This window comes from Topomyia yanbarensis, chromosome 2 (assembly GCF_030247195.1).
Source record: "Topomyia yanbarensis strain Yona2022 chromosome 2, ASM3024719v1, whole genome shotgun sequence".
Lineage (NCBI taxonomy): Eukaryota > Metazoa > Arthropoda > Insecta > Diptera > Culicidae > Topomyia > Topomyia yanbarensis.
In genome coordinates, this window is record NC_080671.1 from 334645271 (window position 1) to 334662430 (window position 17160).

The 17160-nt window shown below is 34.6% G+C and overlaps 1 protein-coding gene across 3 annotated transcripts; it reads left to right on the forward strand.

Moving 5' to 3' along the window:
* Positions 1–5347: 5347 nt before the first annotated feature.
* On the forward strand, positions 5348–11299 carry LOC131683969 (uncharacterized). Of its 3 annotated transcripts, none has more exons than XR_009304591.1 (6): positions 5348–5920; positions 6330–6492; positions 6584–6874; positions 6936–7152; positions 7212–7510; positions 7622–11299. XR_009304591.1 is itself a non-coding variant. In XM_058966395.1 (5 exons), the coding sequence occupies exons 1-5, from the start codon at positions 5550–5552 to the stop codon at positions 7436–7438; spliced, it is 1269 nt and encodes a 422-aa protein (XP_058822378.1). In that variant the 5' UTR covers positions 5348–5549; the 3' UTR covers positions 7439–11299. The 3 variants fall into 3 exon arrangements, 1 of the variants encoding a protein (XP_058822378.1); XR_009304592.1 differs by having other exon boundaries at positions 10161–11299; XM_058966395.1 differs by having other exon boundaries at positions 7212–11299.
* The last annotated feature ends 5861 nt before the right edge of the window (positions 11300–17160 follow it).

Below are 17160 nucleotides of genomic sequence, written 5' to 3' on the forward strand. Positions count from 1 at the left end.
GGTGCACTTTACAAATTCTACAAAAATGGTATGTAATGAAAAGTGGGCCAATTTTAAACGCATATAATTCAGCCATCTCACGAAAAAAAATTCAAATTTTTTGCGCATATCGCCCCGAAATACTTCTAAGTATAGATTCCAATAGATAAACCCAAAGATTTTTTATATCATGGCATTAAAAATTTAAATAATGTACAACCTAGTCAAAATATCGCGCACTATGCTTTCTTTTGTGTTGTGCTCGTTTCCAGCACACTTTTATGTTCAATCTCGAACACAATAATTCGTACACAAAATCGCTTGTACATTCGAGCTCCATTTGCAAACACGGTTAACATAGTGTCGTGGTAATAGTTATATCTTTCGCTCTACCCATCATCATCAGCGTTGACTCATTTTGCTTTGTGCACTTGGGTTCAATGTTTGAGGCGAATGTGTAGGTACGTATATCTAATTTGTTGGCAGGGTTACCATATTCACAGATTTCTGTAATGTCACAGATTTTTTTTCAAAATTTTTGATCACAGATTCTTTTTCACAGATTGCAGATTTTTGGCATTTTGATGAAAATTTGACAGATGTTTGGAAATATTGTGATTTTTCACAGATTTTTCGGAAATTTATCACAGATTTTTTTCCCGTGTCAGTTATCACAGATGGTAAAAATATATTTTTGACCGAAACACAGATTTCAATGTGGTATCCCTGTTTGTTAGCGGTCGCATGCGTAACCTGCCTGATAGCAATCTGTGCTTTCGTTGCGCAAAAACGAAAACTTTCTCAGCAACAAATTTATGCGGATCGATGGAAAGCACAACAAAAGTTTATTATTTACGTTCGATCAAATCATTGATTCATTTACACTTCACGTGATTCATTTCCACTCAACCTATCTTATTTTCATTCTGCTAATATGTACATACTACAAAGCCGATTTATGAATGAATACACTGCCACTCGAAAAACCGTTGCAAAAATGCATCTAATTTAAAATAAATATAAAAAATAAATAAATAAATAAATAAATAAATAAATAAATAAATAAATAAATAAATAAATAAATGAATAAATAAATAAATAAATAAATAAATAAATAAATAAATAAATAAATAAATAAATAAATAAATAAATAAATAAATAAATAAATAAATAAATAAATAAATAAATAAATAAATAAATAAATGAATAAATGATTAAGACTATTGTATTCGCTACATTTGTATGCATACTTTAGGAAAGTTACAATAATGGTAAAATGTAACTAGAAAGTCTATACATGAAAAGTGGTTATATTGTCTAAAATTTGATTTTTTTTCGCCGGTCCGATTTTTTTACCACACACAATCGGAAAGTTTTCACAATTTTTTAAAGCTGATCCTGTGCTATAAAGATTTAGTTCTAGATATTAGTTCGGTCACGGTTTTCTGTCTTCTTTCTTCAGATCTTCACAAATAAGTTTAATCGAAATCGATCACCTACTACAAATGAAATGACCTGATAATCATTAAGGTTTGGTTCAATATGTAACATTCGATGTGCTTAAACTATACGCAAGAAATATATTTGATTTATTATTACTCTCAATGTACTAAGAAAATAAATAGTTTACATTAAGTAGTATAGTCCTACGTCAAGAGTTCGTGCAACCCCATAGGGCTGCCTCTTGTAGTTTTTTGAAAACACTACACCTCCAAAACTGACGGCTTCGAAACTATGTGACATTGATCGTAAAATCCATTTTCGAGCATTTATTTTCCTTTTCTTCGCTATTAAAGTTCATAACTTTAGAACGAGTCCTTGTACATGAAATTACGCCATTTAATTCAGTACTCAAATGCGCATCATAGATAGCATCTAACTTGACATTCTTTTCATTTGCTTCATTTCCAATTCTACTTAGTGGCTATTCAAATAATTGATAGTACAAAAGAAAATCAAATGCTCTTAAAACTGATCCTGAGCTACTAGAGAGGTCAGCGGAAAACCCCATTTTTCATCAGTTTCTATGCGGATGTTTTCATGCAGGTATTTTATTTGATATTAACATGATTAATCAACTATAAGATCCGGACTAAGAGATCAGTCTCCATGGTGTTTGGAACATTAAGTTTTCAATGTAATGATCAGATAATAAACTAAATCATTATTTAATTATTAAATATTAAATATTTTTTAAATTAAACTGGTCACTTTCAATAAATGTTTTATCAACTCAATTCATTTTGGTTTAACCCCCAAACCCACCCGGGGGAGCCCCCGACGTTTTTCAAAAATAAATTTAAGAAAAACAAGAAATGTTTTTCGGTGACTTAATAAATTTGTATCTTGTTTGGTTTGAACAAAGTAATGAGAGAATGTTTAGGAAGATTGCCATTTCGAACCATCAAAGACAGCGGTCACGATATAGTATGACAAAAACAGTTGTGTTGTGACTCATTGGAAGGACAAAAGAAACTGTTACTTTCATTCTTGGTGTGGTGATCTGTCGAGATAAGGCAGTCGTAGAAGCAAGAAGTGGTGCTCCAGCCAAATACGGAGGCTATAAACTTCCGGCCTTTTCGCATAAGATGCATAATGCATTCGTGATGTGAAACGTTTGCTGATTGTGAAAATGGAAGTAATGCTAACGGAAGCCGCCTTTATCGAGTTCTACCGTGTCAGGCATTCATTACTGATAGTGTTTAACAAATTAGCCCAGGCGAATCCAGTCATTTTGTATAGTAATTTGTAGTTCATTTTATCTATTTTGTTTGTTTAATTCTTTGAATTCATTCTGATCATGCATTTTATCCATATTTCATTTAACTATTCACTGTTTTCATTTTATGCAATTTATTCATTTTTCAAGAACATATTTTTATTCACTTTCTTCGTTTTATTCGTTATATTCATTTCATCCAAATTATTAATTTGACAAAATTTAATTTATTGTATTAATATTAAAAAATTTTAAATATCGTTTAATGTTTCATTTTAATTATTTAACCCTTTTATTGCTTCCGTTTTTTATCAATTTTAGCAATACTATTCATTTTACTTTTTCATTCTAGTAATTTCATTGATTTTATTAATGTCATACATATTCATTGCATTTTTATTTTTTGGTTATTCATTTTATTCATTTCATTTATTTTTTATTTTGTTTATTTCATTTATTTTTCATTTATTTCTCTTATTTATTTTATCCAATTTGTTAGCTCAAGACAATTTAATTTATTCAACTAATTTTATATCTTTCTTTGATTGTCTAATTTTATATTTAATAAGCTGAAGTAATTTGATTTATTTATTTCATTAATTACAGTTTATTCGAGGTTTTATTCGTGTAGGATTCGAAACTGTTTTCCTATTTCGCATGAGTTCAGAAAACCAATGAATGATCCAACAGTGATATGTGTAAGAAATTAAAACGGTTTTTTACAGAATCTATCTGGGTTTAATTTTATAATGACAAATTGCACCAAAAATGGATCTTCCAGTAAAATTTTTAATTTACCTTATTTGGGGTACTCAATTACAGGACCATGCACTGCTAGTGGGACAAGGTATCAAGTCAGGGGTGGGGTGGTGTGAGTCATTTTTTGTCACACTGCACAGTGGCTCAAAACAGCGTTTAGAGGTACTTAATTCGTTGGAGTCAAAACTGTTCATATTAGCGATTTTACATATTCTACAATGTTTGTGTGTGTAAAAAGCGCCATCTTTTGGCAACATTGTTGTTTTAAAAAATTGATCATAGTAGGCTATATAAAATTAAACTTTTGAACCGAAAGAGATAGCGCTTGGCCGTCTTCGACAAAGTTGTAGAGGAGAGTATTTTCATAAATTTTTCAGAAGACATGTTGTCTCTGTCACTCACAGTTATTGAGTTATAAGATATTTTCTATGATGAAGTCCTACAATTCTTATTTTTACTTATAACTTTTTTGTTTCTGATTTTTCGCGTTAACAATGTTCGAAGGTTTTTTTTATTATTACAAAACACACAACTTTTTCGAAGAAACAAAATAGCTGTGAATGCTGTGTAAAGACTTATGGCTGATTTTGATTTTATTTTAACCTGTTTTCGAACCCGTGTAACTTTCCTATCGGCAAAAACTGTAATTATACTATCAACTATTCTAATAGGACTGGGTTTCACCTACAGAACGAAGGCAAAACCGTTTGTCCATAATCACCCGTTCAGAAGTTATACCCTGTTGAAAGCTGTATGTCTGGACCTCTTGAAGTCGTGCGTATGGCTCACTGAACGAGTAGGCGCTGGTGTTCAAAGACGCTTTCGCTTGTTTTTCTGAGTGGCACGCACTCTGTGTACTAGCGCGTCTGCTGGAAGCTTAACACCGATATTGAATCATTTTCTTACGGGTGATGTACTTTTCCAGTTAATCGAATGAATTTTAGTTTCTAGATATTGAAGAAGAGGCAAAAGATACACATTTTCCATATAAACGCTGTATTAACCGGCTGAATATTTTCAAATATTTCATATCGTTGTGAATGCAGCAATTTTGTGCATCTTCTTTATCTTAAAGCTAACAATTATACGGCAACCCGGACGGAAATAAAATTGCATTTTACCCGTTAGAACATCATGCAATATCGATGTTAACCTTACAGCAGACGCGCTAGTACACAGAGTGCGCGCCACTCAGAAAAACAAGCGAAAGCGTCTTTGAACACCAGCGCCTACTCGTTCAGTGAGCCATACGCGCGACTTCAAGAGGTCCAGACATACAGCTTTCAACAGGGTATAACTTCTGAACAGGTAATTATGGACAAACGGTTTTGCCTTCGTTTTGTAGGTGAAACTCAGTCCTATTAGAATAATTGATAGTATAATTACAGTTTTTGCCGATAGGAAAGTTACACGGGTTCGAAAACCTTCGAACATTGTTAACGCGAAAAATCAGAAACAAAAAAGTTATAAGTAAAAATAAGAATTGTAGGACTTCATCATAGAAAATATCTTATAACTCAATAACTGTGAGTGACAGAGACAACATGTCTTCTGAAAAATTTATGAAAATACTCTCCTCTACAACTTTGTCGAAGACGGCCAAGCGCTATCTCTTTCGGTTCAAAAGTTTAATTTTATATAGCCTACTATGATCAATTTTTTAAAACAACAATGTTGCCAAAAGATGGCGCTTTTTACACACACAAACATTGTAGAATATGTAAAATCGCTAATATGAACAGTTTTGACTCCAATGAATTAAGTACCTCAAAACGCTGTTTTGAGCCACTGTGCACTGTTGTCAAACTTATTCTTTGATCTTCGGTGTGCTTATAATCTTTATTCGATCATATTACAATCAGTAGTTGCTATCTTCCTAATACGTATTTTGGTCATCACATGAATGACTCAAACAGTCGCGCGTATAGAGACGACACTCGTCATTGCCAAAACATATGATAAATCATTTAGTCAAACCCAAGCTTCTTGCGATAACGGACGCTTACGTAAACCACACTCGTTTTGAGACGGCGTTGTCGAATTGTCTATCGAAACACTGCAGATATCAATCAAGCTCGCTTACAACATAGCAATGGCCTTCAATAAAGATGAAATGCACGCACCGGTCTGGTTAAATGAAAGGTTTTTTGAAACAATTCTAAAGCAATCGGAGAAGGACGCATCGATAGTCATAACCGATTGTAAAATCGTTCCCGGATCCCGCCTGGGAGATCATTTCGCGAGTATCATTTTCCGTGCTAATATAGCCTATCAGAGCCGTGGAACAAAAAACAACGAAATATCGTTGATTGTAAAAACAATTCCAGAAGACGATGGAGTAAAGCGAGATTTGCTTAAAAATGGCGAGGTTTTCGAGACGGAAACTATTATGTACACTACCGTGGTTCCAGAGATGCATCGGCTGTTCCGATCGGTTGGCGATGACACGGAGCTTGGACCGAGGTAAGAGTAAGTGATGACTCAGTGTGAAAATAAATAAACGCAAGTCATTGCATATGAAGTATTAAAGACAACTGAATAAAATATCTATTCGGTTTTAAACTCGTACAGGCTATTTGTTTTTGGAAGACTTCCAAGAGTTGTTCCAACTAAGCTCAACAATCTGATATTTTAATAAAAACAAGTTTATACCAGACGATTTCAACATAATTAGTCAATTGCAGTCAAACGATAATTTGTTATCATTTATTAGAGATATGATTAAAATATATTTGATTAGGAACCGCTTGATCGAAACAGGAATAGCTAGGAACGTTTATATCCATCAAAATCGTATTTTTGCTGAAGTTAGATCGGATTTAATCCAAAACATCATCACATACATCAGTAAGCCATCTTTTAAAAATTTCAGGCTTTTGTACTCGTCCAAGGAACCCAACTTAGTGATGGTTTTCGAAGATTTAACGAAACGCAACTACGACACGAAGAGCAACCAGCTTGACCTGCAAGAAGCAAAGATAGCTTACAGTAAACTAGCAAAATGGCATGCTGCATCTATGCATCTGGTGAATACGGTAGGTAATCTAAACAAGCATTTTATATATTAGAAAATGCAAAACAATCAGTAACGAACAATTGCAGTTAACTATGTGTTTTGACTTCTAGATCCCAATAATTACGAAACTAGATAAAGATATTATTACAATTTCGAATGATACTTTCAACAAAATATGGGATAACAATATTGCCATACTAGCTAAGGTATGCCGCGAATGGCCAGGATACGAAGCTTACGGTGACCGAGTGGACAACCTCAGGAAGGGGATTTGCAGTAAAACCAAAGATATATACAAATTCAGTGAATCAACGCTATATAATGTGCTGAATCACGGAGATTTTCACTACAAAAACATGATGTACAAAATCATCGAAGGAAAAACGCAGGACATTTTTCTGGTAATCAACCATAATATTTTGTTTGTTTCATTCTATCTTATACATGTGATTTTTCGCACAGCTCGATTATCAACTCAGTATTTGGGGAACTCCTGCCATCGATATAATCTACTCTCTATACCTTATGTGCTCTGCCGAAACAAGGAATAACCATCGCGATGAGTTGATCAAATTCTACTATGATGAATTTGTGGCATCGCTAAACAAATTCGGATATCTTGGGAAAATTCCATCACTAATCAATCTCCACGTAGAGATCCTGAAGAACGGCCATTTGGGTAAGAGTAGTCTTCGTTGACTATGTATTGCAAATGATAAACAATCCGCTCACCCACAGAAGTCTTCTTGGCGTCTACATTCCTTCCCTTTATGATGGTACCAACCGAGGAAATGGTGGGGGAACAAATGAACAAGAATTCCGATGAGGGCATCGAATTGTTCGACATGAATAATCCCGAAAAGATGGCCGAGATGTTGTTGGCCAGTTACCGAAATCCAAAATACGCCGCCGCCATGCAGAAATGTTTGCCGGTATTTTTGCACAAAGGTTTATTGGATCTGTAGATGATCCTATAAGAAAATGATGATCAATCCTGGGGTCGCACTCATGTGTGTCAGGTCGGGAACCGAACCTAGGTGAGCAGCGCGTAAGAAAGTCTGTCGACCAACAGGGCTTAACTTGGTCAGCAGAAATACATTCTCAAATAAAATTGTTCTCAATGTAATTTTTACTGCTTCCCATTGCAGGAAGTTGGAAAATGGAACTAGTTGGGGTTGGGATAACATATATTCCTTGAATTGACGTGAGTCATGTGTCATGTGACCAATGGAAAATAAACAGAAAAAGAATTACCGGAACGGTGACAATTCACCTTGTATTGGACACACTGAGAAAAAATATCGTCACTGTTGTGCTACCTTATGACAAGCGCCATTTGGCACATTTCGAGAAAAATGATTTTTAAAGTTTGATATTGAATATCTTGAACTTATAAATGGTATAAACAATCCAAAGAAGAGAATTGAAGCTTCTATCTATTCTGCATTAATCTCTCAAATATTACAACGATCGGTTGACTATGTTGCGAGTTTTTACTATGAATGTAAATAAAAGTCGCACTCACACGTGTCATAGGCGTATATTAATGACAAAATTTGTATGACGTGTCATAATCGTGCAAGGAAAATTTTCCATAGAAAAAACATCAATTTTTAACTTTTATTCATATCTTTAGGTTCCTTTGGTCTATAAACAATCGGTGAGATGCATTTTAAAGAAAATGAGTCAGGGAATCTAGAAAAAATTGTTATTTTAGGTTACAGTGTTGCCAAATATACTATATTTCCAGTTTAAAACATAAACCACAGACCTACCAGACATGACACTCGAGGTCACTAATGTGTTGCAAAAATTTAACGGATTTTTCAAACGTTAATTTATCATGCTCATTACTTTCCGTGCTCACCGCAAGAGGCGCGTAACCATATGACATGATTGACAAGAATGCCCAAACGCACACTATTGAGCGGCTGCTATTGTCGTTATTGTTATTGTGCCAAATAAACAGTTTTAGATTGAAACAAGAATAAAACTTGGATTCCACAATTGCTTTTCATAAACGTTTGTTTTGAAATCAAGACTTTAAGTGAGTATTACGAAAACGAAGGCGTAAATTTTTGAGAAGATTGTTTAGGGAGCAATGTCAGGAAAAACCGCAACGACGATGGCAAATTGTGCACTGATTTAATCATGTTTTTCTGCTGAAGTCAAATAAGAGTATGATATTTATAATAGTTAATTGTAATTATACTTGCAAATCAAATAAGGCGAATCTGCGCATTGTGCGGAAATATTTTATTTTTCATTTTCAATTCAATAGCAAAAACACTTTGGTTTGTGCACTTTCCACTAACTTCGCAAACTGACTTGTGGAGAATAGTTCACATTACAGCGCACGGAACAATCAAATTGCCCACATCACATTCTGTGTTAATGATAGATAATCCTTCTTGCTCACATAGTGTAGATTCCTGCAAAGAAATCTATCCATTTCTCGATATTCGGCGTCTCTTCCGTTTGATTAAAGGTTGTTGTTAGTTTCTGTGGTCTATAATAATCACTTACGCATACCAATGCACCGCCATGTCAAATACATGAAAGTGTCAAACAGATGGTAGAGTTCAAAAGATCGCCACCAGGCGGTGATAGTGTGCAAAGCGAAATTAATTTCAAAGTGATGATCACATTTTTTTCAATGAATTGTTTTTAGTGTCATATCTGGCAGGTCTGTGCTTAAACTGTGTTTTTCTCACAACTAGTGTATTTTTCTTTTGAAATTTTTATGCCATTGTGTTCCTCAGACATTTTTACACATAAAAACATCTAAAACGTCAATATATCTTAAGCAAATCCCTAGATACAGTGATTTGAAGCAAAAAACTCACAATTTATCATCATGTTTCTCGTTATATCTAAGTAACCAATTAGAATTTCAAAATTCTGAAGACGCCACTTTGTAGAGATTTTTCAGACAAGTAATGTGGCATATCAAACTCAGTTTACCCCAAAATGACGTTTGTCATAAGATAGCACAACAGCAACGATATGTCTTCAAGCAGGAATGCGATTCGCTGGCAGGGATGCCACATTGAAATCTGTGTTTCAGCCAAAAAATCTTTTTACCATCTGTGATGACTAAAACAGGAAAAAAATCTGTGAGAAATTTCCAAAAAATCTGTGAAAAATCGCAATATTTCCAAAAATCTGTGAAATTTTTATCAAAATGTCAAAAATCTGTCATCTGTGAAAAGGAATCTGTGATCAAAAATTGTGAAAAAAAAATCTGTGACATTACAGAAAAATCTGTGAACACCTGTGTAACCCTGTCCACTAGAGCTAAATATAGATAACGAGTGAAATTTGCCCGAGAGGAGGCGATGACGATTTGTTTATAGGAGACATTGGGAGTCGATGGGCCCATTGGAAGGTATTGGGGCTGTGGCGGTGATCACGATATTGTTGGGAATCTGTAACGACATCATCACAGTTCCTCGATGGCGGAGTGGTTAACACACCCAACTAGAGACTTTGAGATCGTAGGTTCGAATTGTCACCGTTCCGGTTGGGATAAGTTGACGGAGTCCCCTTTTTCTCCGTTTCCATTAGCTGCATAACATTTTGTTTGATAGAAGTTGTGGGCGATATTGTGTTTTCGAGTATACCAAGTACATTTTCCTAATTTTAAACTTTTTTTGTTATTCAGGGTGATTTTTATTCTTTTTCCAGAAAAATTTGATCTTTCGATAGTACGTGCAAAGAGCTTTAAATATCCATATAGATATTATATTTATCCACAAACAAAAGTTATTTTAAATATGTACTTTTGCATAAAAAAACCGATTTAATCCACCTATCAGTGTTGGCAAGCAACTAGATGTGAGATAAGCACAGTTTTGAGTCCCGCACGATAACACTTCAAATAAACTGAATAAATTAAAGAAAAATAATAAAAACAATAAAAATATCAAATAATTATGCAGCAAAAAAAACAAAGAAGTTATTCATGAAACGGATAGAATGACTAATATAAATCATATTAATAAAATAAATCAAATCAGCTCAAATGAAACTTAGACAACATTACAAAAGTTATGAAATTAAGACAGTAAATTAAATTGTTTCAAGCTAACACACTGTCATTCAATAATAAAATGACCTGGCTAAACCGAAATAATAAAATAAAGAAACAAAATATATAAACGGTGCAACATGAACTTAATAAAATAAAATGATTAAAATAAATTAAATAAGTAATATGAACAAAACCAAAAAAATATTGAATTAATAAGATAAATAATATGAATAATATGGTTTAAATTAACCCTTTCATACCTAATATTTTTCTAGCAGATATATGGTTCCAAAACCATTTTTCTTAAAAGTGTTAGAGTAAAGAAACACGAAAAATCTGTTTTGATCAAGATAGATGATTATCTAGCAGTGCGGGAAGCTGCTCAATTGTTACATACCGATCCTTAATACGCATCTCCTGCAAAGTTTGCAATAGTTAGATTAGACAGAAAAGATAGCCGATAGCAGTCTACATTGATAAAATTTATCAGTTTACAACAATATTTGAAGACATCGAAGATATATCAAAATATAATTTTTCACCGATAATTGAAAATGTCTACAGCAGCACAGCTCCAGTGAAATCCAATCAGAACAATTGCAATAACTTCAGTTCTGCGGATATCTCTTATAAGTATTAGCGCTCAAATAAACGGTGGTAGTCACAATTATTAGTTTTTCCTTTTTGTGAGGAAATCGTGTCTAACCCCAAAGTTATAGATGTTTGAAAACGTGGTTAGTAAATAATAGGGTATGCAGAGGGTTAATAAAGTCAATAAAATGAATAGAATGAATAAAATAAACAAAATGATAAAATGAATAAAAATGTTTTCTTTCCATATATTTTAAAATTTTTACCATTTTGTTTGCTTTTAAACAATAAAATAAATGAAAAACAGCGACATTAAAAAGTAATAGGATTAATAGAATAAATGAAATTGTGTCTGATTAATGTTCTAGATGCAATGAATAAAAATCAATGACTGAACAATATTAGTCGGATTATTATGAAGAAAATGTGTGAACCCGAAAAATAATACAAAACTGCGTGACACGAAAAAAGTGAATAAAAAAATTAAATGAATGATACGAATAAGACGCATAAGATAATAAACTGATCGGAATGCATACAAAGACTGAAATGAATACAATAGATAAAATGAAGTCAAATAAACAAAATGAATCAAAAGAATGCTAAATGAAAAAATCATTAAAATGAAATGTTCATATATTTAAAATAAGCCAAATATTTAAAATGAAAAAAATAATCAAAACGAATATAATCCATAAAATGAATGATCTGGAAAAATGAGTATATAGAATAAAATTTCAAAAAGTTAGATAAATGAAGCAAATGAATAAACTGAATTTCACGAATTCCCAAACCATTGTTTCAGAATATTCTGAAGTGTTTGTGATAATCCCATTGCAAATAGCAAGTTTTCGTTCTTCTTTTCTTGATGGCGTTTTAAGATTATCTGGTATTTCTACTTTATTGATGAGCCTTAATTAGTCATCAGAAAATCTAGAAATCAGGAATTTGGCTTGGAATTAAAAGATGTCTTTTTGGTCACAAATATCTGAAAAATGATTTTGGCACAGAATAGAATGTTCAGGTCCAGTATTTTAACGCGTAATTGGAAATAGTAAACTGAGATAAGGCCACCTGTAAATAGTATTCATTTGCATTGAAGTATATAGAAAAGAGTGTCAAGTGTCTATGTTAAGTTGGAAATTATATTATTGTCGATGGCACAAAAGCCGTACATTCAATCGATTACAATGCAGTCCCTTTCTATCCATCCTTATCACTTGCGAATTGTTTAGTTCAGAAATTCTCGTTCTGGAGATATGAGTTTATGAGTCCTACACAAAACAATGCCACGACAAAGGAATGGTTCAAACTACCAGAATAAGTATTTAAATTAATCGAAAAGCCAGTGGCCATTGAAGGTTTCCGTTGGATGTCTCTTTTCAACTTTTGACGTAGGACTACGTCTTTGTTTTCGATATGTTGTTGAAACGTTGAAAATTCTACAAAAATGGTATGTAAGGAAAAATGGTCCAAATTTAATTCATTCGCATATAATTCAGCCATCTCACGATAAATTTTCAAATTTTTCACTCATATCGCCCCGAAATACTTCTGAGAATAGATTGCAATAGATAAACCAAAAGATTTTTGATATCATGGCATTAAAAATTTAAATAATCTACAGCCTAGTCAAAATACACACATTTACACACAGAAGATAGCGCTTCCCAAATCCGGTGCGACAGATTTGAGTACCTGGCACGTTGCCCACCTGGTAGGGGACCATTCATAAATTACGTAACGCTTTTAGGGGGGGGAGGGGGTACGACAAGTTGTGACAAGTTGTGACATAGGGGGGAGGGGGTGTTAACTAGATCGTTACGTAACATGTTTTCATCGAAGAAAAACAATTTTTTTCTTGGAATTTGTTACGTAACAGGGGAGGGGGGATGGAAAAATTTGTGACAATTTGTTACATAGGGGGAGGGGGGGGTCAATTTTGGGAAATTTTTGCGTTACGTAATTTATGAATGGTCCCTAGCCTGTTGAACGGCAGGCGGAGCAGATCACTGCGCTGTGTGTTTTCACAGCCAGTGTAGCTGAGTTAGATGTCCGTTACACTGGCTGTGGACGCTACCCAGTGCCGTCCAATACGCGACTGAGCTTGTCCGTTCAAACACTATGCTTTCTTTTGTGTTGTGCTCGTTTCCAGCACACCTAGTACAATCCTGAACATAATTATTCGTACACAAAATCGCTTGTACATGGTTAACATAGTGTCGTGGTACTAGTTGTCTCTTTCGCTCCACCCATCACCATCAGCGTTGACTTACTTTGCTTTGTGCGCTTGGGTTCAATGTTTGGGGTGAATGTGTAGGTAGGTATGTTAGCAGGGTAACCATATTCACAGATTTTTCTGTAATGTCACAGATTTTTTTTCACAATTTTTTATCACAGATTCTTTTTTATAGATGGCAGATTTTTGGAATTTTGATGAAAATTTCACAGATTTTTGGAAATATTGTGATTTTTCACAGATTTTTCGGAAATTCATCACAGGTTTTCACAGATTTTTTTTCCTGTTTCAGTTATCACAGATGGTAAACAGATATTTTTGACCAAATACAGATTTCAATGTGACATCCATTTTGTTAGCGGCTGCATGCGTAACCTGCATGATAGCAATTTGTGCTTTCGTTGCGCAAAGACGAAAACTTTCTTAGCAACAAATTTACGCGGATCGATGCAAAGCACAACGAAAATTTATTATTTACGTTCGATCAATTCATTGATTCATTTCCACTTAACGCGATTCATTTCCACTCAGCCTAACCCATTTTGATTCTGCTAACAGGTTCATACTACCAAGCCTATTTATGAATGAATACACTACCACTCGAAAAACCGCATCTAAGTCCATATATAAAATTATTTTCGATTCTTGTATATTTATAGTTTCGATATATGATTGAGACCCACTGCATTCGCTACATTTGTATGCGTAGTTTAGGAAAGTTACAATAACGGCAAAATATAACTAGAACGCTTGGTCTATACAACAATATTGTGCTATAAAGATTTAGTTCCAGATATTAGTTCGGTCACGGTTTTCTGTTTTATTTCTTCAGATCTTCTCAAATAAGTTTAGTCGGATTCGATCACCTACTACAATTGAAATGACCTGATAACCATGAAGGTTTGGTTCAATATGTAACATTCGATGTTGATTGGTTGTGCTTAAACTATACGTAAGAAATAAATTTGATTTATTATTACTCTTAGGGCCGATTTCTTCACCCTCGCTTAACCTTTAATCCAGGTTTACCAGTGCGTTTAAGCCTGGCTTAAGCGCTAAGCGAGGGTGAAGGAATCGGCCCTAAATGTACTAAGAAAATTAATATTTTGCATTAAGTAGTGTAGTCCTACGTCTACAGTTCATGCAACCCCATAGGGCTGCCCCTTGTAGTTTTTTGTATTGTGTTGAAAATTTTTATTTTTAGTCATTTGTTTATTGATTTTGTACTGTATTTTTTTGTAGTGTATGGCATTGTATTGTATTGTTTATTGAACCGAAAAGATATGGGGCTTTTACGCCAATTTGAGAGGAATTTACATGAGGCTTCACTCAAACTGGCTTTTCCCCATCTTAATACTTAATATTTAATATTTCGTTGAGACCAACAAGGTCAGATGATAAATAAAATTAAAAAAAAAATAAATAAAAATAATGATATGGAAGACAGTGCGCTAGTTTCATAAGCTGAAGGGTGTTACGATCAAGAATTGGTCAACTTCAACTTGTAGCATTCATTTCATCGTGCATTTAAATCGTGGTGTACAGGTCACCCCTTATTTCAAAGATATTTGTGTGCTGCATAATGCATAAGAGGAACTGGGCCAATTCGGACCTAGTAAGGGTTTATGAGGTATAGAACTGGAACGTGTCAACCGATTCATAAATAAATATTATCCGGTAGATCCAAGTGCACTAGATTTAATAATTTGTTGTTGCCAACAAAAATCTTGTTTTTCGGATCACAGATTTTCCAAAAAAAAGCTCCCCGTAACAGCATTCGCCCCTAGCGCACGCACATGAAAACTTAGAATTGCAAAATTCTGTGAAATAGAATAGAGCTACATGACAGCCATGAAAATGATATATACGCTTTTCATAATATTACCATAGCTGAGAAACTGCTGGGGTCCGATTTAGCCAGTGGTAGCCCACTTCTCCCTAACTTTTTATTTTGGCATTCTTTCTTCAGTTGTAAGAATGGCAGTGAAGTAACCCAGTTAAGCTCAGCCGGAAATGAACCGGAATTCTGGCTGGTTCCAGTTCGTATTCCGGCTCCAGTAGCACAACCGATTCTAGTTAGAATCGGTTGTTGCACTGGAGCCGGAATACGAACTGGAACCAGCCAGAATTCCAGGTCATTTCCGGCTGAACTTTACTGGGAAGAGGAGCAACGTTGCATTTTTTTTTTTTGATCGGAGGGCCGAAGGTCGTCAAAACGGCGAAAGGAGTGGCCAGCAAATTCGAGCGGTACTTCAAACTTTTCGTCCGATGTGTTGCAAACAAGCTGAGGACGTCGACTAGAACCGAGCTGAAAAAACGTGCTGGACTATAGTCTTACAAAAAGGTGGTGACTCCAAATCGTGACGATAAGCAAAACAAGTCGGCCAGAGAACGATCACGAAAGCTTTCTTGTACATGATGCTGACGAAGATTGATTGCGTGGTATAGGATACGCCAAGGCAGACTTCAAACAGCTTCATGGAAAGGAATAGTATACGTCGACTGGAAGAGATTTTTAAACGCATTAAGCTGTCGAAGTTCGCAAAGAGATATCTCGTCTGGCAGGCCATCTGTTTCTGCGGGAGTGCATGGAAAAACGTATGTTGCCTTTTCTTAAACAACACAATAGTTCCGTTATGTTTTGGCCGAACAATATCCAGGGTGTGCCGTCGAATAGAAATATGTTGAGCAATCGTCAAGCGGAATACGCGAAAGTCAGGAAGATACAGTTCAAAGCAAACTGACGTTCTGCGACGAGAACCTGATCAGAATGCAATAACAAGATTATAACAGAATGCAATTTTTATTACAAACTGTGTTTAAAACTAGATCTCGTTAGTAGTTAAAATATAGAAAATTATAACAACGGGAAATATACTACCAATGAGGCTATGCAAAACCTTATATAATACTACGTTCACACTACGAGTTAAAACGTGTTTTAACGCTATCTTGATGACATTTTTCTTGTTGCTAATTATTATAACGTGTTTTAACTCTGTAGTGTGAACATAGTATAAGGAGGCAAACAAACAGCATGAAGTAACAAAGTAACGCTTGTCCGGACATACCGTAGACTCAGGTGATTCGCATTTCTAATGCCAAAAGACCTTTACTCCTACGGTAGCACACAAAGGATTATGTCGCCGGTAAACTCTAAGCTTGCTCAAATAACCCTTCCACGCTTTTCTAAACTTTCTCCCTTCAACTCCTTGCTTTCCCTTGAGTACTATGGCTCTTAATATTGAAAAATATACTTCACCTTCCAGTCCCTTGCTAAATAAATGCCGTAACAACAGTTGGCAAACCAAAGCCCGGTAATTTGCGTACGCTAAAAAGGAAGCTCGAGTGAATTTTCTATCTTTATTATGTTTGAACTAAACTTGCAAAAGAACATAATTTGGGTTTTTAATAAACAATTAAACCTATTTACATACATTCTTGTATAACCAATGTCTGATCGCAAGAGCTTTTAATAGTTCGTTGTATGAGCGAACCCCGACAAGGAAGTAATATTTGTGCCAGTAGCAATGCATTTGTCCTGTACACTAAGAATCGGCTGTGAAGTATGAAACGGAAGATCCACAACCGAGTGTAGTATCAAAGCTTTAGCCTACTTTTGAATAGTACAATATCGCTTCAAATTGTTCGTCTCTTTCCGAGCACATCATTGACACCGCAGTCCTCAATAGATAGTCCCGTTATTCATTACGTAAAACATCTTTCAAATAATCTTTCGCCAAGATTGGGTATTTTGCAACATACTCGCTTAATTCCATCCTATACTTTCGAGGAGCAATAACGGTGATAGTCTTGTTGATAAC